Genomic DNA, 24,344 nt, shown 5'->3' with positions numbered 1-24,344 from the left:
GAGTCGAAACCCAGCTCTTGATCCAAGATGCTAGAGGTCACCTGAGAGCAGAGTGTAAAAAACGCCTCAAACATCTCACAGCTGGTGGTTTGGTGGTGAAGCACACAACCATGTGCAGAGGCTATAGTCCTACGTGTGGCTGTCCCAGGTTTGAGTCCTGGACCCATCAACCGTTGCCAAATGTCTCTTCCCTCTTTCCTGTCTACCTACTGTTGGAAAAATGAAAAGATAAAGGCCTCTAGTGCCATAAAAAAATCTCACATGTGAAAATCAGGGGTGAGGCAAACTCTACTCAGACAGATGTCACAGGCTGGTAGATGGCTACAAGAAGCTTGACTTGTTTCAAACAAACTGGAAACACAAACTATCAGAGCATATAATGTCGTAACATTTTCCTCCTCTAGGGAAAAAAAACTAACTGTATTTTGTACTGTATCTTTTAATAAACTGAAAAAATGATCATTTTGGTGTATAGGAGCAATAAAACGTTTCCAGAAGACACTAAAAGTAAGATTCAACATATGAACATTACTTAAACAATATTAAATTTTGTAAGGTGTTAATTCCATCTGGAAGTAAATTTAGCTACAGTTGAGTTTACTCTGAATAAACCTTATTCATTTGCATTTGTATTGTTTACAAGTTAGATTATACTAAACAGAACTGGTAAATGTTGGCCACTATATGACGCATTAGGAATTTTACGTATAAGTGGTATTTTGAGCAAATAAGTTCAACAGCTACCTACTAACCAGGGCAGCACTTTCCCGTTGATAAGTTCAGAAGCCATAGATTAACTCTGTTTAGCAGTAATGTGTTACATCAGAAAGCGCTGTTGGACTACAGAGGCTCTTGTATCAGTGTTCTTGTTCTAGCTAAGCTCTGGCAACTTTAACATCAAATAAGCTCCAAGCAATTACCCAGACCTGCATTGAAGACATGCACTTTCAACACGTCCAAATAAAAATTCAACAAGGCAATTCCGTATGATGTGTGCAGTTAGATGTACCGATGTAACAGAGTGCTTTCACTCAAATACGACTGGGTGTTATTTCTAAAGATGAAAAACTCGCCATTTTTTATTGTTTTATTACAAACAAAGACAGTAGAAAAATCTCTCCACAGTTCATAGCAACATTCACTGCTTGTTAACAGTCAAACAATGTGACTCCTTTGATATTTTAAACATGTCTTCAATTGTTGAAGCAAATTTACACGTATTTTCTAAGCACTATAAAGCTACAGAGAAACGTAGTTTCACCACCAAGCCTGATGACAGGAGGACCTTCAGGATGGGTACAGCTAATACTGTGTTGTGCCACTATGTGCACAGAATGAGAGTAGCCCTCTGAAGACAACGTTTCCCACAGGCAGCAGTTTAACGGCTTGTTCAGGTCAGGTCCCAGTGCTCCCACAAAACGTGTAAATGAGCTCTCAGTCTATAGTCCATGAAGCGTGGAGCTGATAATGTCCATGAAGGTGGCTTCAATGCAGTAGCAGAGCTGCACATCGGGGTCGGCTCCGCCCAGTTCCTCAGCTGTCTTCTGGGGTAGCGTTAGTTTGGAGGAGCCACCGCACGAAGCTGCAACTTCTAGAGGTTTCTCTCTGAGACTCTGCAGGCCTGGGACGAGAAAATGGCTTTTATTTCTACTTGAACAATAGTAGAATAATTTAAAATCTAATCTTTATGCACTTTAAAGCCGGTTCTGCGGAAATGTACTGCTTCAAGTAATTATTTTCTGTTTTTTTAACCTTAAATACGATTTCTGACCTAAAATTGACCCTAAACTCTTTAATTGCTCTCTATGGTCTAGTGGGGGAAGATAATCACATGGCTTACATACAGGGACATCTAAATAATTAGAGTATCGTTTAAAAGTTCTTTATATTTTATCACTCATATCAGAAATTAGACCTCAAACATTACATAGATTCATTACACATTTAATGAAATATTTTTGCCTTAATTCCTTGTAATTCTGAATATGTCTTACAGGGAAAGAAAACCCAAAATTCAGTGTCTCAAAAAATGTGAATATTACACATGATCAGTGTTTGAGGTTAACTTATTACACAATTTAACCCCAATCAATGAAAGTAAACTGCATTAAAAAACAGGTTTGTAACCCACAGATTTAAAACACCATAACATGAGTAATTATGTGAGGTCTGTATCTCAAAGAGGCTCTTATACTTACGGGCAATGAAGGGATCAATGTCCCTGACTTTGGTGGCCACATCAGAAGCACAGACCTGGCCCACTTGTACCAACAAAGCTGCCACATCATCATAAAGAGGAGGGAAGGCCTGACAGAACGCCACCAGGCAGGGCAGGGTGGGCATGAAGAAGGAGAAACGCTTGGCATGATTCAGCACTACAAACCACAACACACACTCATGAATACAGCAGCAGTGCAAATATTAGGCACAGTCTTAAGGAGGCTGTAAGTGGTGTACACTGTAATAAAGAAGGGTGGCTGCAGTAACAGCTAATAGCCAGATGGTGGCAGCCACCAGCCATCAGGGACATAGATATTAAACAATCATGTTTGCTGAATACAGCCAGAGGTAGAATAAAAACATAACATAAATGAGCCAAAAAGCTGAGTAGAACAAGATGCTGCTGACCTGTTAAAAGAGTTCCCATCACACTGATAGCCAATCTGGCCACACTCAGGGATTTGGGCAAAGCGTAATGTGTACACAGGTATGACAGCAACTGAATTGCAAAGATCTGTGGGTAAACGCACAAGCACAAGAGGTAACATTTATTTATGTAACTAATAAATACAGTAGAGATCAGCCCAGAGGAGCTGCCTTTAAAAAGCACAAGTCTATTAGAAAAGCTCTGGCACAAACCCAGGGCAAGTTCAAGATTTTAAAGCCTGAAACCAAGAGGGAGGCCTCACCTGCTTTTCCAGCTGGGGCTGGGCCAGCAGCTCTGGGATGAAGTCCAAACAGATATGGATGGAGGGGATGCCTGCCACAGTCAGGGGCAGTAGAGCCTGAGGGTAACCCTAACACAAGGGGAGGGAAAAGAAAATATTCAACTTATTATTAAACCATAAACACAAGGGAGTAGGCAATCGACTCATCCAAATAGGCTAGTTTCATGGGTGTGTGTGCTCACATGGACAGAGTAGTTTCTGTTCAACAGTGTGGATAGAGGTGGATATACTTTGATGAAGGCAAACACATAGCTGTCTGATACTTGTGGGAGATCTGCAGTCGTTTATTGCTGAAGTCATGGTGCAACGTGGTGACTAATGCGGTCAACATGACCTGGCCCTTTATTAAAAACCAAAATCTGCTCTGCAGCATTTAATGGTATTACTTTGATGCTAAAACTAGGTAGATACACTGCCTGGCCAAAAGAAAAACGGTCACACACTCTAATATTTCGTTGGACCGCCTTTAGCTTTGATTACAGCACGCATTCACTGTGGCATTGTTTCGATAAGATTCTGCAATGTCGCAATATTTATGTCCATCCAGTGTTCCATTCATTTTTCACCAAGATCTTGCAGTGATGATGGTAGTCTGACCGCTGCACAAATCCTTCTCCAGGACATCCCAAAGATCCTCAATGGGGTTGAGGTGTGGACTCTGTGGTGGCCAATCCATGTGTTAGAATGATGTCTCATGCTCCCTGAACCACTCTTTCACAGTTCGATCCTGATGAATCCTGGCATTGTCATCTTGGAATATGCCCGTGGCATCAGGAAAGAAAAAATCCATTGATGGACTAACCTGGTCATTCAGTATATTCAGGTAGTCAGCTGACCTCATTCTTTGAACACATACTGTTGCTGAACCCAGACCTGACCACCTGCAGCAACCCCAGATCATAGCACTGCTCTGACAGGCTGGTACAGTAGGCACTAGGCATGATGGGTGCATCACTTCACCTGCCTCTCTTCTTACCCTGCTGCATCCATCACTCAGGGTAACAGGGTAAATCTGGACTCATCAGACCATATGACCTTCCATTGCAATCTTTATGCTCCCTATGCTCCGGTTAGCCTCACTGATTAGTGGTTTTCTTAAGGCTACACAGCTGTTCAGTCCCAATCTCTTGAGTTCCTTTACATTGTGCGTGTGGAAATGCTCTTACTTTCACTATTAAACATAGCCTGGAGTTCTACTGTTGTTTTTCTTCAATTTGATTTCACCAAACGTTTAATCGCAGATTATGATCATTCGGGACTTTTTTCCGGCCACACTTCTTCCTGGAAGACGATGGGTCCCCACTATCCTTCCAGTTTTTAATAATGCATTGGACAGTTCTTAACCCAGTTTTGGTAGTTTCTGCAATCTCCTTAGATGTTATCTCTGCTTGATGGATGCCAATGATTTTACCCTTATGAAACAAACTGACATATTTTCCACGACCACGGGATGTGTATTTGAACATGGTTGGTTAATAAATGAGAAGCAACTCATTGCAACAGTTGGGGTTAAATAACTTGTTGCCAGCTGAAACAGAATCGCCTATCCAGTAATTATCCAATGGGAGACTCATACCTATTTGCTTGGTTAAATCCAGGTGGTGACTTTGTTTTTGGCAAGGCAGTGTAAGACACCTAACACCTGCTGTATTTACCTGAAAGTGAACCAACTTAGCAATGTTTGGGTCAGCAATGAACATCTGATGCAGTAGGCAACAGATGAGGCACTGCACCTCCCTCAGGTCACTGAGCAGGCCCCCCTCTGGCTCAGTATCTTCCACACTCCCTCTGGTTGACGGCAGGAGGCTTCCTTGTTTTGATTTTCCTGGGACGGGGCCCCGATTGTTCCTTAAAAGGCTCTCTGTAGTGGCCCCCAATAGCTGCTCTTCAGAGGTTGGCAGACAAATCTCCAGGAGAATCTGGACTGCTGCGCTGTCCTGCAGCCACACAGACACAAGTGGTTATCATGTTGCTTGACTAAAGCGATTTAAGCAGTCATACATTATCAGACACCCTTAGCATGAAGGTACACCCTTTTGATAGGAAGTGATTTGAGTGCATAAAACACCTGTGCAGCTAGAAGTGCGTTCTTCAGCTCCTCTCTGGTGACCTCTGGCGTATCTGGCTGACCGGGAACTGCCACGTTTGAAACTATCTGATTCTGCCGATCAAAGTCGGCCGTCTCCTTCAGGTGACACTGTAGGTAGGCCTTCGAGGCCAGCAGATATCCATTCAGCATGTGAAGGACGATGTCCATCAGAGGAGGACACCTAATAAAAAAAAATATGTATGCATTTACAGACAACATCCCTTTTATTCATTTAACAGTATATGCATTTGTTGAGTCCTGACGGCCAATCAGATGTAAAAGTCTGTGAATCTCTAAATTCACCATCAGCCTGTCGAAAATATGACAAAGAGCAGCGTTTACCTGTAGACCCTCTGATCACAGCGCAGAACAATCAGAGGATCAACCATCAGGTCGTTCTGAGTGTACCTCTGCTGACGGAGCAGCTTGCCTGAAGGTTGGAGGGCGTTTACCGTCATCACCCACAACCTGACACAGGAAGAACAATAAAACTATTTCACAGGGAACACAACTAGAATGAATTGTCCAACAGTTGTTAATGTAGAATTAAAATAATCCATTGTTTTCTAAATATTTTACAACTAAAATCTGTGTGGTCTGCATTTATATTCAGCTCCTTTTACTCTGATACATTAAAATAAAATTCCCCGAGTCGCCGAACCACCTTTTAGTCTTCCCGGGGGTGTCTCTACCAGCTTCACGCATCCAAAGACAGACATTTTGGCCAATTCTTTTTTGGAAAATAGCCTAAACTAAATCTGATTTGACGGAGTGCATTTGTGGACATCAAATTTTAAACTTTGCCAAGGAATGTCAATTGGATCGAGATCTTGACTTTGACCAGGCCATTCTAAAACATGAATATGTTTTGGTCTAAACTATTCCACTGAAGCTCTGGCTGTATGTTAAGGGTCTGTGTCCTGCTGGAAACTCTGACCAGCTCCCCTGTCGCTGTAGTAAAGCATCCAGTCATGATGGCCCACAGCATGATGCTACCACCACTATGTTTAACCTTAGGGATGGTACTGTGTTTGTATTTCTTCACAAAAGTCTTTTTGACTATAGGCCCTCCTCATGGTAACTGTGTCCCCTACATGGTTTCTGGCAAACTGCAAACAGGACTTTATGGCTTTCTTCCTGCCACATCATGAAGTCCAGGATTTATGGACTGTACAACTAATAGATGATCAGTCAATAGATGCTGTGGCTCTCTGCAGGTCCACCAGAAGTACTTTAGACCTTCTTTCTGCTTTCACCGATTAATTCTTTCTTTGCATGGCCTGTTTAGGTGGCAGGCCATGTCTTACTGGGTATGCAGTTGTTCTGTACCCTCTCCATTCTCGAATGGCTGAACAGTGAGATGTTGAGAACTTTCTCCTTGAACTGCCTTCACAGAACAGCTGGATTTATACAGACGTTACATTACATGCAGATGGACTCTAAATGTTAGGTAGATCCTTTCTGAAGGCAACTGGTTTGGAATTTGATTCAACTACTAAAAAGAGAGCCGAATACAATTTCACTCCACACGGAATACTTTTTTGTAAAAAACATTTTGCAAGTATCACATTCCTGCCACTTCACATTCATACCCTACTTTGTGTTAGTCTCTCAAAAATCCCAATGAAAGGCACTACATTTTTTTTGTAAAATATTAAAAGTTAAAGGGGTGTGAATACTTTTGCTGGGCATTGTATAGCTTAGTTTAAAAGTAACCAAGTTGCTAGCAAGAAAATGCCAACTGTAAACTTTCTGCTGTTTTATTGAATAATGAAATACACCCAAACACAATGTAAAGCTCAACTGTATGAGATTAATGGCTTAGTTTACTAAGATTAGCTCATGGAGGTTTCCCCACTGGTTAGGGTGAAACAGATGTTGATCTATGAACAGCAGGTAGTCCTGGACCTCCAAGTCGTTAGGTGTTTTAACACACTCCCATCAATCAATGTATCTGTGTGTAATCTGACACCGCTGCCCTCCTCCCAGGTTCACCAGGACCCCTCTCTTCTATCTCTGAAACACTCAACATAAGAGGGAGCAAGGAACAGACTAAAGTCGGTGGGGAAGCAACAATCCCTCACATCTCCTTCATGGAGAGTTTTCCTGCCCTGAGCTCTTCTTGTTCCAGGCCTCCTTTGGATCAATAGGTCTGCTCAGAGCTTAGGTAACTATGCTCCTAAGAGCCCTGGGGCGCACTGAGGGTGACCCTCATGTAAGCAAGCAAGTCCACCCACACTCACAGAGTTGCTTTGCTCAATACCAATCTATTCACACAAACAGTGAGCATGTGGTCCTAAGTTAAGAGCAAAAACGTCTGCCCTGCAAGTTTTGCTTTAACCCTTGACTGAGTCTCCCGTTCACATTCCTCAGAGACAGAAAATCAAGTCATCATCAATATTTAACCTTTCAGAAGTGATTAAATTTAGCAAAAAACTTTTAATCAGCAAAAACATGTTTATTTACAAAGAATTTCAAGCCAGAGCAGCTAAGTGATGCTATTATCCTTTTTTAAAATAAATGGAATTAGATCAAATTATTATTATTAATATATTACACTAAATCTTTTCGTATGTTTTTCAGGCTTTATCACATTTAGCTGTTGCACTTTTAACCGTATGCATCAGAGAAGATACCTGCGGGGCATCACAGTGTTTAGGCCCATCCAGAGCTTGTTGAGGGTCTGCAGCAGACGTCGAGGCACGCCGGGCTCCAGCAGCAGGGCCATGCTTGCTGTCAGGGCCTCTGCATAAGGGATCAGGTCTCCAGGTGAAAGCAGAGTTAAATGCTCCAGGATCCGATTGAGCCTGGGACTGCTGGAGGGCAATTTCTGGAAGGCTGGAGAAACAAAAGGTTGCATTTATCGTTCAGCTAAAGAGCTTCTTGGTATCTTTCAGCATTTTTCTTTCCTAGAAATGTTTTTTGGCTTAACTTTGACAAGAAAAAGCTCATTCAGACAATTTCACTTGGGTTACTGCGTGTCAGACTAAGTAAAGTAAAGGAAAGGGAGCTTGAATTTCAAAAATGACTCGTCCTCATTAATCTTACCTTGGTGCAGTTGGCTCTGTGTGTATCTACATGTGTTGGTGGGCAGCATCATCCTCCTCAGCAGGGGAAGGGTCCCGGTCACCTCCTCCTCACACACCCAGTCCTCCACCAGACACAGGTGGGGGTAGTTGGTGGCAAGTAGTCTCAACAGTGCAGAGTGCAGACCTGGAATCAGTCACAAGTTATTTCACTTTTTATAAATTACTTGAACCATGCTTTAAGATAAAATGAACTACTTTTGTTTTTTATTATTAGAGATTCTGATGATTTTACAGCTAGGCAGTCTGGAAATTCAAAAATCCAATCTTTTTCCCCATCGGTAAACCCTCCAGTTTGCGCTGACAACACTTGTTGGTGTGGATGTTGCTACTGTGTGAAGAAGACCCGAAGTTAACTTTTTTAGTACGAGTGATGCGTTTCATTAATTTGTTTTAAAATATTAGTAAAAGCCTGTTTTACAGTGACCTCTGTCTTTAACAAGATGCTTGGTATCATCTATATTTCTAATATAAATAACTGACTATTGATAGCAGGAAGGTTAGAAAAAACGTTTTGATTGCTGATCTTGTATCTTCTTATATTATGGTTTTTAAAGAGAAACTGGATTTGGCTAAAATCTGTATCGGCAGGACAAAGCTTAAAAAGGTCAGGAGATCAGAAACCGGAAACTGAATTCTAATCAGTGCATCTCTAGGTTTTAATCATCCATTTAGCCTAATGAATGCGAATATCAAGTTGGAAACTCACCACCCAGCTCCTGCTGCAGCCCCTGGGCCTGAGTAACCAAGTACTTAATAGGGATCTGGTCCATTAAGGCTGCGGAGTAGGACTTTGGCTTCCTCTGCATCAGTGCTTAAAAACAGAGCGTAGAACAGTGAACACAGAGTGAGACCGTACATAAAGAAGAAGATTTCATTTGGTTTGTATAAAGGCACTAAAGCTGCAGCACTGATGAGTTAAAGAAGAAGTGATTTTTCTTTGACATGGGTTCATCACCACTCTGATGGGCTTCATTAGTCCCTTCTTGAAGGCTGTGGGAGCACTTGGGTAAGCACAGCAATTAAAGAGACGGTATAAACTCGCACATAAATCTGGCCTAATGAAGGCCGAGAGGAGAGCATGTCATGTGGGAGAATAAACACAGACTAGGTGGCTTAATCTAGCCTATGTGTGTCCTAGTTAGCTGTGATCCCAAAGCCAGTGGACTTGGCTGTTTGTCAGCCCTCCATTTACTCTCGATGAAGCTGCCAACACTTAGTGCCAAGAGAGAGAAAGATGAATGACTGCTCATCCACAGTGAAAGTGTCTTCTATAACATTAATAGGGACAGAAAGCTTCCTTCCTCCTCTTGATGTCTGACAAATTCCTTCAAAACTAACACAAACAACATTGTTCAGTGAAGGAAATGACAGTGGATGCAACACAGACAGGTGAGCCATTTCTAACAGATAAGAGGTGAGCCAATGTCACAGCGGGAGGGCATGCACAGTGCTGAGTTTTTGTTAGGACACAGATATCGTCTTACCCAGCTGTTTAGTGCTAGCCAACAGGTTCTCTTCGAAAGACAGGATGTAGTAAAGGATGAGCAGCTGTGTGGTGATGGAATAGCGATGTCGTCGACTTCCATCAGCCTGCTAAACAAAAAATAAATAAATAAATATTTCAACAACTGCAGGTCAGGGGCTACCATCACAATATGGAAGTTTTTCCCTGGGGATTTCAACACAGTGTCCTAATTTGCTCATTATTATGACTTCCAAAAACAATAAGTGCAGGTCCAGCGACACAAATTGTGGGCAAAAAAAAAACAAAGAAAATAAACAACAAATACATTCAGTGCCTCTTAAAATTATGCGAGCTCAATGAAAAGTTCCACATTTTGTCATGTTCAGCAAACCTAAATGTGTTTTATCAGGATTCTTCATGAAATGAAGAACATTATGGAGAACCCTGAGCATCCTATTCATGAGACTGTCCTACAACAACAGTGTCTGATTGTTGTCTATCGTCAGTGACAATGTGTTTACCACACTCGTAATTTGTAACATGATTACATAATCATCCAGGGATTGTAGTAAATGTGAATGTTATTATTCTACCTTGGTTGGAAAGGATAAACTACAATAAATCCAGATTTTCTTCATTCAACTTCAAGGGTAAATGTAAACAACAGACCAAATTAAAATGTTTTATTGCTTTTTACATCCTACTGAAGTCAACTGGTAGCATATATGGATTAAAAATAAATCCAGTTCACAAATTGAACCAAATAAATAGTTAAGAGAACGCAATGTTTGGTGCTGTTAATGTTTTAAGACGGTCTGGAATTAAATTAATGCAGTGTGGTCGATGGTACTGGTCCGGAATGACTCACCCCTGCAGAGCTCTGAAAGACATTGAGGATTTCCTGCTCAGTAATTGGCTGATTGGTAGCCTCAGGGTTGGCCTTGGACGCTGGAGTGAGGATGGAGTTGATGTAGGCATCGATTAGAGGAATTAGCTGGGTGTGGATCGGTGTGGTTGTTTCACAGAGTTGACGGTAGATCCAGTCCTGTAAAGTTCACACAGTCCGCACCGCACAGCAAAGTCTAATTTAAATAATTCGAAAAGAACTTCTTAAAAACAGCAAGCAATACCTAAAAGTGCTGAAAAAAAATATGTAAAAACGATTTTAAAAAAAACCTAAATAAAATTCAAGAGAAGCAGACCCACAGCACCTCATGATGACCTCGGTCTCTGCTGACCAACATCCTAGTAGAGTTTAGCAAACTAATGTATAAGTTTTTGATTATAGCACAGAAAATACACTGCTCAAAAAAATAAAGACTCAAATAACACATCCTAGATCTGAATGAATGAAATATTCTCATTGGATACTTTGTTTTGTACAAAGTTGAATGTGCTGACAACAAAATCACACAAAAATCATCAATGGAAATCAAATTTATTAACCAATGGAGGCCTGGATTTGGAGTCACACACAAAATTAAAGTGGAAAAACACACTACAGGCTGATCCAACTTTGATGTAATGTCCTTAAAACAAGTCAAAATGAGGCTCAGTATTGTGTGTGACCTCCACGTGCCTGTATGACCTCCCTACAATGCCTGGACATGCTCCTGATGAGATGGTGGATGGTCTCCTGAGGGATCTCCTCCCAGACCTGGACTAAAGCATCCACCAACTCCTGGACAGTCTGTTGGTGGATGGAGCGAGACATGATGTCCCAGATGTGCTCAATCGGATTCAGGTCTGGGGAACGGGCGGGCCGGTCCATAGCTTCAATGTCTTCATCTTGCAGGAACTGCTGACACACTCCAGCCACATGAGGTCTAGCATTGTCCTGCATTAGGAGGAACCCAGGGCCAACCGCACCAGCATATGGTCTCACAAGGAGTCTGAGGATCTCATCTTGGTACCTCATGGCAGTCAGGCTACCTCTGGTGAGCACATGGAGAGCTGTGCAGCCCTCCAAAGAAATGCCATCCCACACCATTACTGACCCACTGCCAAACCAGTCATGCTGAAGGATGTTGCAGGCAGCAGATCGCTCTCCATGGTGTCTCCAGACTCTGTTACGTCTGTCACATGTGCTCAGTGTGAAACTGCTTTCATCTGTGAAGAGCACAGGGCGCCAGTGGCGAATTTGTCAATCCTGGTGTTCTCTGGCAAATGCCAAGCGTCCTGCACGGTGTTGGGCTGTGAGCACAACACCCATTTGTGGATGTCGGGCCCTCATACCATCCTCATGGAGTCGGTTTCTAACTGTTTGTGCAGACACATGCACATTTGTGGCCTGCTGGAGGTCATTTTGCAGGGTTCTGGCAGTGCTCCTCCTGTTCCTCCTTGCACAAAGGTGGAGGTAGGGGTCCTGCTGCTGGGTTGTTGCCCTCCTACGGCCTCCTCCACGTCTCCTGGTGTACTGGCCTGTCTCCTGGTAGCGCCTCCAGGCTCTGGACACTACGCTGACAGACACAGCAAACCTTCTTGCCACAGCTCGCATTGATGTGCCATCCTGGATGAGCTGCACTACCTGAGCCACTTGTGTGGGTTGTAGAGTCCGTCTCATGTTACCACGAGTGTGAAAGCACCACCAACATTCAAAAGTGACCAAAACATCAACCAGAAAGCATAGGTACTGAGAAGTGGTCTGTGGTCCCCACCTGCAGAACCACTCCTTTATTGAGTGTCTTGCTAATCACCAAATATTTCCCCCTGTTGTCTATTCCATTTGAACAACATCATGTGAAATTGATTGTCAATCAGTGTTGCTTCCAAAGTGGACAGTTTGATTTCACAGAAGTTTGATTTACTTGGAGTTATATTGTGTTGTTTAAGTGTTCCCTTTATTTTTTTGAGCTGTGTACATTTTTGGGCATGTTTCCCAAAACAACTAGTTAGCATTTAAAAAGTGCTTAATGTTTTTTAGACACTTGAAGGCCCCAAGAATCCTAGTGGGTTTGGGAGATGTTTTTAACCATTTTAACCACTGTGTGTAGTGGCTAAGCATAAATAGTGGGCAGGATTTAAAAGAAATGGGCCTCTGTGTTATGTAATATTTAGGTACACAAAACATCATTGATCACTATTCAAAGGTTCCTTAAAACTCTAGATTAAAAAAGTACATCACAGACTTAAAATGTGCTTTAATTACTTTTGTTTTAGTAATTGAGTACTAATTTCTTTAAGCAATGACTGCTTAACATGGAATATTTTTCTGCTGCTGAACAATTGTACCCAAATCAAAATTTGGATTCTTCTAGAGTTTTTGTGAGAACATAAAATACTGCAATGAAATATGAACTTATTTCATGGCCTTTTACAGATTTTATCTGGGGCGCCATCAAATTTCCCTGCAAGAGTTGGCTAGATGAGAAAGCCAATTAGGTTTTGATGCAACATCTAACTCTAGCTGAACGTCGTCAGATCATTAGCATAAGACGCACCTTAATGGACACTTTGTGCTTGGTGAAGGCCCTGCTCCGAAGCAGCTGGTAGATGCAGTGAATGGGAAGAAATCCTGTGATGTTGGCACTTAGGATGTTTGTCACCGCGACCCTCACAGCATGGGCCGTAACCACCTACACAGACGAACAGGACACAAATACAACTCTTTATTTATTTAATTGTTGACTAACATAGCATTTTCCAGCAGCTATCATGTGAGCACATCTTAAAGGATACATGCAAGCATTTCTTTTATGACATAGTGTCTCATGACCGTTTTTGATGTCAAACATATTTTTAAAGAAAATCTAATTAATTTATAGTCCTGTGCAGTTTGAACACAATCTGACTGCATTTATTGATTTCTACCAAACATGTAGTGATTTTCCAATTACCCAAACACAAAAGATTCAAGTTGTGTCAATTTCATTTACAGTCGTGGAAAAATTAGGACACCCCATTAAATATTCTGCTCTTTCAAATGAAATGTTCATATAATCAAAAATATTTTTTTTAAATTACAGTTAAACACCAACAATTACCCTTGCTTTACCCAAAAGAAAAATGAAGCATTTTGTAGCTGGAGAAACAGTTAGGACCTGTCCTAATAGCTATTCTTGCCCTGTTTGGCTGAAATAATATTAGTGAGACACTTATTGTCGCCATCTACTGCCCCTTTTCCATGGGCTCTACTATGGCCAGCTCTACTTCACTCAGTCCGTTTTGCGGCCGTTTCCTTCACTGGCTTTTCTGGCCCTGTACTGGCTTTCTTGGTACCTTCTTATCAGCAGGTCCCATCGGGGCTGATTAGGGCCAAAATGTGACATGAACAGACTGTTCTTCACCGACTGGCCGTGAGAGTCGTCAGCCATAGGTCAGCGGCATAAGGAAGTTTTCGCCGAGGTAGCAGAGAGAATGACAAGCCATGGATTTTACCACAAAGCAGAGCTGAGAAAAGTAAAAAAAAAAGAGATAAGCCGCTCAGAGTGGAGACGTGGGGTGCTGGAACCGTGAATGGAAAAGAGGCATACAAGTCTCTGACATCCGTCTGAGGAAAAATTGATCACTCCTCACATTCAGCTTTGGACGATCTGAACTTTGACAAGGCCCAGGACTTTCCATTTCTTATTTCTCAGCCAGTCCTTGGTGGATTTACCAGTATGTTTTGGGGTCACAGTCATTTTGCAGGATCCAGTTCAGCTTCAGCCATTTTATTTTTACACACATGCTCCCTCTTCCTTCTGTAGAATTCATGGTGGACTCTATGATGGTGAGCTCTTCAGGTTCTGCTGCAGCAAAGCATCCCCAAACCATGACACTTCCACCTCCGTGTTTCACAGTTGACATGAGGTTACTTTCCTAGAATTCTGTGGATGGTTTATGCCAAACATGTCCTCTGTTTTGGTGTCCACCTCTCTGTGGCAAACTTCGCTCTGGCCTTCATGTTTATCTAAGAGGGGAAAGGGTTCCACCTTGCACACATCCCTTGGAAGTTAAACTCTGATTGTAAACATGCACTTTCATATTATCAGTGCTGTTAAAACTGATAAACATTCATATATTTTAGATAAACACAAAGACTCTCGTAGGGTGTCCTTATTTTTTCACTGTTTGAAGAAGGCTGTTTAATAACTGTGAGCAGAAAATATATGGATGGAGAGTATAAATACCTGTTCAGTGAAAATCTCCTGGGTGAAGATAGTTTTCATTTTGCTTAGAGAGCTCGGCTTGATGGCAATCTGTGAAAAGATAAACATCCCCCGGACAAAAACAACAACAAAAAAAACACAATGAGAAACATCGGCAGTGTTCGGCTCGATGTGAGTGAAAACAACCTTCAGGCAGCAGCACTGGTATTTTGTAATTCCCTCCTTTCATATTTCATAAGAAAATTCTACATGGCAGGCAGAGCGCTGAATTGAAAGGAATGCCCTGGGGGTGGAAACAAACAGGCTCTAAATCCAATTACATTACACATCTTAGTGGAAAACACACTGAGACAGGAAAACTACTTAGATCACAGGGAGGAAACAATAGTGCACTTAATAAGTAATAAAATGGCAAATTGGCCACAGGGTATGATGCATCTTACTTGATGTATGTATGCTGCAAGTGTTTCATTAATGTTATAGTCTGTATGCACTGCTGCTACAGATGGGAGAGAGAAGTGGGGCCAGTACCTGGTCAGTCAGACAGATTTATTGATTCAAGTCTCCCTCCCACCTTACCTTCATCCCCAAAGTAGAGCACACCAACTCAATAATGGAGCTGAGCTGGTTGCTATGGAAATACATGGCAACCAGTAATAGCATCTCTCCAAAAGAAGCAGATACGCCTGCAGCACTGTAAGGAAGAAGACACACACACGCATGAGAGGCGACTGAGGATAGGCATTAAGACTCGTGCATAATCCAGGATCGCATTGGACCAAATTTTAAATCAAACTGATTTGCTTCCATAATCCTCCACTCCACACACTGCATTAGTGCAGACCCTGTAAGTACAGATCAATCTTCAGCTGAGAACATTTATGATGTATGAGTCACAACAAGGATGCGTAAAGTCTCTGATAGACAAAAACAATGCACTGTTTGCTTAGGATTATAAAAACAAAGAAAATTTACTCTTAAACGCTGAACAAACAATATACACGCAAGAATGTCTGCAGCCATAGGAGATACATATGTAACCTTTACTGCATCTTATTTCTGCAGTAATGTTTTCTTCAACCCTTCCCATTGCTTTTAAGTTTCAGTAAACGAAAGCTGAAGTTTTCTGCTGAGCCACAAGACCAACAACAGTCCAGAGTTTTGCTAACATAACTCTACTGTGATTCTGTAAAATCATTCACAGGGAACTAAATCTAAAGCAGTTTATAAGATTATGATTTAAAATACTTAACACTATAAATAAAAACTGAGAGCTGTTATAAATTAGTTTCCAACTTTTAGAGTTCAATGAATTTTAGGAATGTGGCAGTAAAGATTGCAGGTCATATTTACACATGGATTAATTCCTCAAAATGCTTTTAGATCCTAGCTAATGTATTATAATCAATGCTAACTGTACAAGCAGAACCATCCCACCAGGACTGCTATGACACCTTAAAGGTTCATAATATTGTTTAATGCTTGATATGCAAAAAGGCTCAACATATTTAACATACATTTTATTCTGGAAAGGGAATGTATTGGATCCTTCTCAATTAAACCTCTACTCTAAAAATTGCATTCTCATTTCAACATTGGATTCACCTAGAAATAATGTCTCCCATCATTTATTTGAAAAAAATAACATAAAACCAATTCAGTAACATTGTACTCTGCATTTTTTACATTTAAGACCAAAAATACAGTTTGCTAAGTGTCATGAAAATACAAATACCAAATCATGAAAGGAATAGACCTAATGGGTGCATTCTGAAGTGAGATTTATAGTTGAGATTAACAGCCCTGTTGAGATGGATCTGTTGAGGTTTAAACTGTATTAAAAGAAACTTCACCAGCAGTTTTACCTCTCAAAGTATTCCTCCTCTTTGATCATCCAGCTGAGCCACATGACCATCAGCTGCTCCTGCTCTGGAGTGCTACAAAAACACAGATGAGAATACCTGGAATAAACTTGAGAAATAAATAAAAACAACACTTAAATAGAACATTTAAAGAACACTATTCTAGACAGTAAACTCAGATGAGGGCAATAAAATCAAATTATTTACACAGAGGGAATCTGAATGTTACACTATTAGCATGCAGTAGGTGTTGCAGAGCATTAAAAACAAAGAGCACCTGGCCAGTGGTAAAAATAAAGCTTTGTGTACCTGACCAGGGTGGGGAAGGCCAGCAGCTTGCAGAAGGACAGGGACACGAAGCGAACGCCTGCAGGAGTAGCTGGTGGCCGGCTGGTCATCAGCTGGAGGAGCTGCTCCGCTTCTTCATCTGTAGGTCTACAGAAGAATCCCATCTACATGACGTTTTTATTTCAAACATCTGTGGGCTAAACATTTACTTTACTCAAAAACAAAAGGGGAAATTAATGACCCTAATGCATCTCACCTGAGACCTGCGATGCCCATGAGGGCACAGTAGAGTCGCAGCAGAGCGCTGGCCTTCACCACATGCTCCTCCCTGAGACCAGAGTAACCCGAACCACCCTCATCTTCCATGTTAGCATCGTTGGGCACGTGTGTGCTGCGCGAGCGTGGCAGGATAGCCACCAGCTCCAGCAGCAGCTGTCTGCGCATCTGCCACAGCACGGAGCTGCTTTCTCTCTTCCTCTAGCAGCACAGAGGAAAGGAGAGGAAAACCTGTGAGCCATTGCTGAGCTCCCACACAACAGCTAACATCGCAACAGTTTTTAGCTTTGTTTCTTTTTTCAATAATGATTACAATAATAATAATTTTTCAACAACTATTATAATGCTGGAAATAATGTTAAAATGTGGGAAAATCTAATTATGGATGGAACATTCTGGGACATCCCTCCAGTGTAACTGATAAGCCTCTCCAGCCAATTAAAGGAAAAGGTATTTCCCAACAATAATAAAATCATAAGTCAATCATATCTACGAAGAAAAAAACCACATTACTGAAAAAATGTATCCACGCCCTGTCCACACAGAGAAGAAAACGGTTTCATGTCAAAAACGATTTAGAAAAAAATGTGTGTCCACACGAGAGCACGCAGCACCACTGATAACGCTGTAGAATGTATGCCAGGCCCATTGGTGGCGCTGTGACACTGCAACAGAAAGGCAGTAAAAGCAGTGGACAAAGTCACCAGGCTCGTGTAGACAACTCGTGCGAGATAAACACACCAACATGGCGGCATGCAGGTTAGAGAGAGGAGTTACGACGTCATCAATTCCCAAAGGATACATGCATGTACACATGGAAATATGGAACAGGTTATTTAAAATCTTTCAACTGTGGGACCAGATTTAAGAAATTGTCATTTCTGGTCTCCCAGAACGATGAATACATGTGGATGCAACGCCTAAACAACAAAATACTGTTGTAGATACACCTAAGCTTGTCTCTGCGTGGACCAGGCCTAAAATTGCACAATTACCCATTTGTTTGTTAATTTGTTTTTCAATATCAGCTTAAAGTTGCAGCAGAGAAGCCAGGAACTGAAAACAAAGGAAAAAAACAAAGGGAAAGACAAAACAATGTGACAAAGCATTGTCATTATGTAATCCTAAACTCAGAACAGACACTAAGGCCTCGTTCAGGTCTAAATTTTTTCAGGAATCAAATTTTTTTGTGCGGTCTTTCCCATTACTTTGAAAATATTGTGGCTCCAAACTGACCTGCATGTGCTTAAGAAAAATAAGTGTGTCGTCAAGCATAAGTGGCAGATGGCTATCCTGCCATGATTTACAGTTGAGATGGATCTGTTGAGGTTTGAACTGTATTAAAAAAAACTTCACCAGCAGTCTCATCTCTCAAAATATTCCTCCTCTTTGATCATCCAACTTAACGTCAATGTATACAAACACCAGTAAACATGGAGAAATAGGTGTTACGGTTTAAATGCACAACAGAAGCCATTTATTGTGTCAGCAGGTGCTGTGTGGGGAAACCACGCCACATGAATAAAAGGAGAGTGAAAACTTTTTATTGTTCAGTTTTAGGGAGATCTGACTGCCGAGTTTATTCAGAACTTTATCATTTCGAGGGCAACTTTTAATCACATATGTCAGCGCCTCTAAAAGTCTAAAGTCCTCTGTTTGAACGGTTGTATACAAATTTTGAAATACAAACTACGTTCCACATCCAGACAGTTCCTATTAGCCTTTCAATGGGGGCTTTTCACATGTCGTCACGTGACCGCACTTCACTATTGGCGTCTTGGGTGGCAGCTGCGGCCTGTTTTCGTTGTTTTAACGTGATCAGTGAAGTAAAACTCCGGAGCATTCATTTAATGGGGAAAACCTGCTTAATTGTGGGTTGTGCTGCGTGTGGTGGTCAAGACTAACGTTTATTTTGTCATCTGCCAGCCATGATAAAAAAATCAGTGAGAGAAAACAAAAACACAGAGTACACAACGTCGACTACTGTGGCTGAATCGGATTTCCAGAGTCTCGCTAACACCCAAGTAAACAGTACACATTTTGTGACAGGTAAATAAATAATGTTCCTCTACATTTACTGTAATAATATTCTGGAAAACAGTCTGCCAAGACCGTGAGCTGCTCAGTTGATTGTGAGGTGGATGGCACACTATGCACTGCCATCCAGCACTCAGCGCTGTGACCTACAGGGGTTGGACAATGAAACTGAAACACCCGGTTTTAGACCACAATAATTTATTAGTATGGTGTAGGGCCTCCTTTTGCGGCCAATTCAGCATCAATTCGTCCTGGGAATGACATATACAAGTCCTGCACAGTGGTCAGAGGGATTTTAAGCCATTCTTCTTGCAGGATAGTGGCCAGGTCACTACGTGATACTGGTGGAGGAAAACGTTTCCTGACTCTCTCCTCCAAAACACCCCAAAGTGGCTCAATAATATTTAGATCTGGTGACTGTGCAGGCCATGGGAGATGTTCAACTTCACTTTCATGTTCATCAAACCAATCTTTCACCAGTCTTGCTGTGTGTATTGGTGCATTGTCATCCTGATACACGGCACCGCCTTCAGGATACAATGTTTGAACCATTGGATGCACATGGTCCTCAAGAATGGTTCGGTAGTCCTTGGCAGTGACGCGCCCATCTAGCACAAGTATTGGGCCAAGGGAATGCCATGATATGGCAGCCCAAACCATCACTGATCCACCCCCATGCTTCACTCTGGGCATGCAACAGTCTGGGTGGTACACTTCTTTGGGGCTTCTCCACACCGTAACTCTCCCAGATGTGGGGAAAACAGTAAAGGTGGACTCATCAGAGAACAATACATGTTTCACATTGTCCACAGCCCAAGATTTGCGCTCCTTGCACCATTGAAACTGACGTTTGGCATTGGCATGAGTGACCAAAGGTTTGGCTATAGCAGCCCGGCCGTCTATATTGACCCTGTGGAGCTCCCGACGGACAGTTCTGGTGGAAACAGGAGAGTTGAGGTGCACATTTAATTCTGCCGTGATTTGAGCAGCCGTGGTTTTATGTGTTTTGGATACAATCCGGGTTAGCACCCGAACATCCCTTTTAGACAGCTTCCTCTTGCGTCCACAGTTAATCCTGTTGGATGTGGTTCGTCCTTCTTGGTGGTATGCTGACATTACCCTGGATACCGTGGCTCTTGATACATCACAAAGACTTGCTGTCTTGGTCACAGATGCGCCAGCAAGACGTGCACCAACAATTTGTCCTCTTTTGAACTCTGGTATGTCACCCATAATGTGGTGTGCATTTCAATATTTTGAGCAAAACTGTGCTCTTACCCTGCTAATTGAACCTTCACACTCTGCTCTTACTGGTGCAATGTGCAATCAATGAAGACTGGCTACCAGGCTGGTCCAATTTAGCCATGAAACCTCCCACACTAAAATGACAGGTGTTTCAGTTTCATTGTCCAACCCCTGTACTTCATTAAGCTGCGCTCTCACGCCTTGACCAGCTAGATGTAGGCTGCAATTTACCTTTATTGTTATACTCTACATGTATTATCTAGTAATATACCTATTATATAGTTATCCAATAAAAGGCAATATGGAACTTATTATGGATGTTTGCCTATGTTGTGGCTATGAAAAAAATTGTTGTGCGGCCAATTGTCGGGATTTGCGCTAAAGAAACCAACATATGGTTCCACCTTGTTGATACACACAATTTCCTTGAGGTACATGGCCTTATCAGGAGGCTGTAACGACTCTAGATAATTATCTATGGTCGAAAAAGTATGCAATGTTGTGAAAAGTGTGAAGCGATACAGAGACACCCAAGATGGCGGACTGGCGACTTCAGTGACGTCAATGAAAACCCCCCATTAAGCTTGAATAAAGTTTTATCTGTTTATTAACGAGCTCTAAGGTCTCGCTGTCTTTCCACTGTGCAGTTCTATTCTAGCCCTCCGTCTGTTTTGCTAACCGCTACCATTTCCTGGTAAAGCCAGAGAGACTGCTGCAGATACTGGAGTTTTCTCCAATAATGCCCCTACCCTAGGTAATCCTGCACACCGGTTGGTCGCTAACAAGGAGAAATATGCCTGTTATTGGCTGATGGCAGGCTGGCTACCTGAGCAGACAGCCCCACTAAATACCAACAAATATCGGCTTGTTATTCTTTGTGTTACCCTGCAAAGAGCCGAATACGCACAATAAGCACTACTTCATTTAATATTTCTTTGTTCTACATTTTATATTTCTTAAGTCAACATATTAAAAATAAATATTCCAAATATATGATATAAATAAAATTAACATGTAACAGGTTACAATATTTTTGCAGAAGTTGGAATAGTTGTTTCTTTTCTGTCTTTACTAAAAGCAATTGGGTCATGTTACATATTTTTTGTTTGTTGTAACATCTGACCTGATGGCTTTCTACAGCTGAGTGTTGGGTAATAAGGTGGTGAAGGTGGTAGAACTTAAAGAATGTTTGCAAATCTGTAGAGCAAACCCTTTCCTACTTACCTGTTGTCCGTTGCGGATGAACATGCTGAACCAGGTACGGACTTTGCTGTTGGTGCCCAGTAGCAGGCCGCTGACGTAAGACACAAGCGGGCTGACAGCCTCATCCGGCGTATCTGGTTTGTAGTCCAAAGTAAGAGCCACGCCAAGGCCAGGCAAATGGCACTCCTCCACCTGGGCACACAGGGTGGAGGATTTATTATATAAACACATTTTTCTTTGCTTTGCATATGATTTTTCAAGCTGTGCCTTGAAAATGCATATGTAGAACATAAATTTGTATGTTGGTTTACTAATGGACAACAGAATGGATGGGTGACCAAAGAGGAACGATGGATGTATAGATGAACGACAGATGGATAGATAGATGGATGGATGGATGACTAAAACATTATAACATGGGATAGGGAAAGGTGTGTAAATTCAAATATCTCTTTCTATACACAGCTATCTCTGCTATCATACTGATCAAGATCTAGAAGACTTTTTCCAGACTTTTTCTAACTGCGTAGGAACCCTGAGATGGTGATCAGACCATGAAAGAGTCAGCAAACTAAATATACTTTAACCACAACTTCACATCAACTCCACAGCCCTTCTGTCTTAGTGAAGCCGTGCAGGAGACAAGTCGTGCTGAAGCATCATTCTGCAGAGCAATGAATCTTCCCAACCTCCTGGGGCTTTGTTCAATAACTGACCCAATGCTGTAACCTCCTCCAGAGGAGAAGGGAACGAGAAGACAAATTTCTCCCCTCAGGGTTAGCACCGCTGAGTATATCAACATAAATCAGTGAAGAGGCAACTCTCTTTTACTAACCTCTACCATGTAAGTCTATCTTAGTAGAGAAAAAAGTTACAAATACACAAGTTGGTGTCCTGATTTAACACATAGCAGACAAACAGATATTACCTCTAAGATCATGTGTTGATTTTATCTTTTTTCAAGTCTCTGTGCAAAGATTCATCACTTCAAAGAAAAGAAATGCAGACACCAAGACTGTTGTAAATTAATATGTTACGAGGAAATCTGTTAAGCCACTAGGGACGTGTGATCATGTTGGGCTCACACTCAATATTTAATTTAACTGTGTTTCTACAAACACAATCCAGCAACATAAACATGTCCTCCTCCAAGCATCTCCCAAAAAGAAAATGCAGAAAAATGAGCATTTATTTTAGTTTGGCCATGAATACTAATCCAGGAAAACAAAACAAAGGAGAATGAGCTTGCCACAAATGTCTCCAGCAGAAAGAGACCGTGTCAAGGTAGATGAATCCATCACTCAGCCAAAATGCAAACAGTTCTGGGAGATTGTAGATTTATACCGACTTGTTTTCATTATGCTTCTCAGAATGAACTTTTCTGGTCTGTTTGTTGTGTATGTTTCTACTACCCTACAGATATACGATGTTGATATAAATAATGTCCACTTATTCTGAGGGTCTACATCTATAGCTACTGACTGCATCAGGGTTGCAGTTTCACACTGAATAATCCTAAAACTAAGAAATGAACCACAGCCACTAAACTAAATGTAGTCTATAGCCTGTTAATCGGTTTGCTTGTTTGTTATTGTCAATAAACATTTAAACATGGTTATTCCTCATCTTCAATCAGCTGGGGAGACTTTCCAAGACATCTCAAGAAAGTGAAAGCACTTAACAGTGAAACCTGACCATGGGTACAGTCTAAAACATTAGTAAAAACAGTCAGACGTTGGAAATCAGTTACTGTAAAACATTTTTAAAAGGATTTTGGTAATATTGTCCTGTTTTTAGACAAAAAGTCTCCCCTTGTGAAAATAATAATAGTCACCAATAAGGTCAGCAACAAAACAATTATCAACTACCCTTTCACAGCATCTATACTCAATCACTTAAGGAAAGTTAGTGCAAACTTTGCATAAAAGTAAATTTTACATTAATTTGACAAATGTAGACTTTCACCTTTACTACATTTCTGGCAGAGAAGAGATGAATGGCAGCTTCACATGGAATTACAATTTGGTACTCTAAAGCCACAAATATCTCGGTTTTAACTTTTCACAGTAGGTAGACTCTGAAACAGAATTAAAATCTCCCTAAACTCCAAGGAAATGTGTAAAATAAAACAATTTGAATAAATTAAGTCAGACAAGTTCCCAAAGTAGCACCACACACACACAGACACACACACACACTTCTGGGTGGTTTGTTTTGGGTTGTGCAGTGCTGTAAAAAAAAAAAGTATTCTCCTCTTAAAGATTTCTCCTTTTTAGGTGTTTTTTTAATCTCACATCCATATTTAAGATCCTTAAACTAATTTTAATAACAGAGATAACATTAGTTAATACAAAATGCCGCTATGAAATGATGATTTCAATTGTTAAGAAAAAAAAGCCATCCAGACAAAGTTTGCCACGTGTAAAAAAAGCAATTACACCCTAAGCATAACTGCTTGAGTTAATTTTCTTTGTAGATTTGTTCTGATTCAGTTTCTTTGGAGGATTTTTGAGCACGAAAGACCTGTCTAAGGTCCTAGAACCTCAATGGGTATAAGGGATTAGGTCACTCCAAAATCTTTATTTTTGTTTCTTTGATCCATTCAGAGGTCGACTTACTGGTGGGTTTTGGATAACTGACCTGATGCAGAGGTCATAAACTAATGCTGGACAATTTTCTTCAGGATTTTCTGATAGGGTGCAAAATTGATTGTTTTATTAATTGCTTGAAGTTGTCGATATGCATAGCAAAG

At 41.3% G+C, this 24,344-nt stretch overlaps 1 protein-coding gene across 1 annotated transcript in view; it reads right to left on the bottom strand.

The window, feature by feature from the left end:
- Positions 1–1,073: 1,073 nt before the first annotated feature.
- Positions 1,074–24,344, bottom strand: part of ints2 (integrator complex subunit 2) — a 30,362-nt gene continuing 7,091 nt past the window's right edge. The window contains exons 7-25 of the mRNA XM_047379711.1: positions 21,614–21,784; positions 17,088–17,308; positions 16,853–16,978; positions 16,547–16,618; positions 15,261–15,375; positions 14,703–14,771; positions 13,032–13,166; positions 10,460–10,636; positions 9,611–9,716; positions 8,833–8,937; positions 8,086–8,250; positions 7,674–7,875; positions 5,380–5,505; positions 5,017–5,218; positions 4,604–4,885; positions 2,910–3,017; positions 2,629–2,734; positions 2,199–2,375; positions 1,074–1,621 (exon numbers count right to left, since the gene is read on the bottom strand). Of these exons, the coding sequence (XP_047235667.1) occupies positions 1,440–1,621; positions 2,199–2,375; positions 2,629–2,734; positions 2,910–3,017; positions 4,604–4,885; positions 5,017–5,218; positions 5,380–5,505; positions 7,674–7,875; positions 8,086–8,250; positions 8,833–8,937; positions 9,611–9,716; positions 10,460–10,636; positions 13,032–13,166; positions 14,703–14,771; positions 15,261–15,375; positions 16,547–16,618; positions 16,853–16,978; positions 17,088–17,308; positions 21,614–21,784 (2,847 nt within the window). The 3' untranslated portion in view covers positions 1,074–1,439. The remainder of the gene's footprint in view (positions 1,622–2,198; positions 2,376–2,628; positions 2,735–2,909; positions 3,018–4,603; positions 4,886–5,016; positions 5,219–5,379; positions 5,506–7,673; positions 7,876–8,085; positions 8,251–8,832; positions 8,938–9,610; positions 9,717–10,459; positions 10,637–13,031; positions 13,167–14,702; positions 14,772–15,260; positions 15,376–16,546; positions 16,619–16,852; positions 16,979–17,087; positions 17,309–21,613; positions 21,785–24,344) is intronic.

Source organism: Girardinichthys multiradiatus, chromosome 11, assembly GCF_021462225.1.
Source record: "Girardinichthys multiradiatus isolate DD_20200921_A chromosome 11, DD_fGirMul_XY1, whole genome shotgun sequence".
In the NCBI taxonomy this organism is placed as follows: Eukaryota; Metazoa; Chordata; class Actinopteri; order Cyprinodontiformes; family Goodeidae; genus Girardinichthys; species Girardinichthys multiradiatus.
This window is presented reverse-complemented; position numbering and strand designations above follow the sequence as displayed.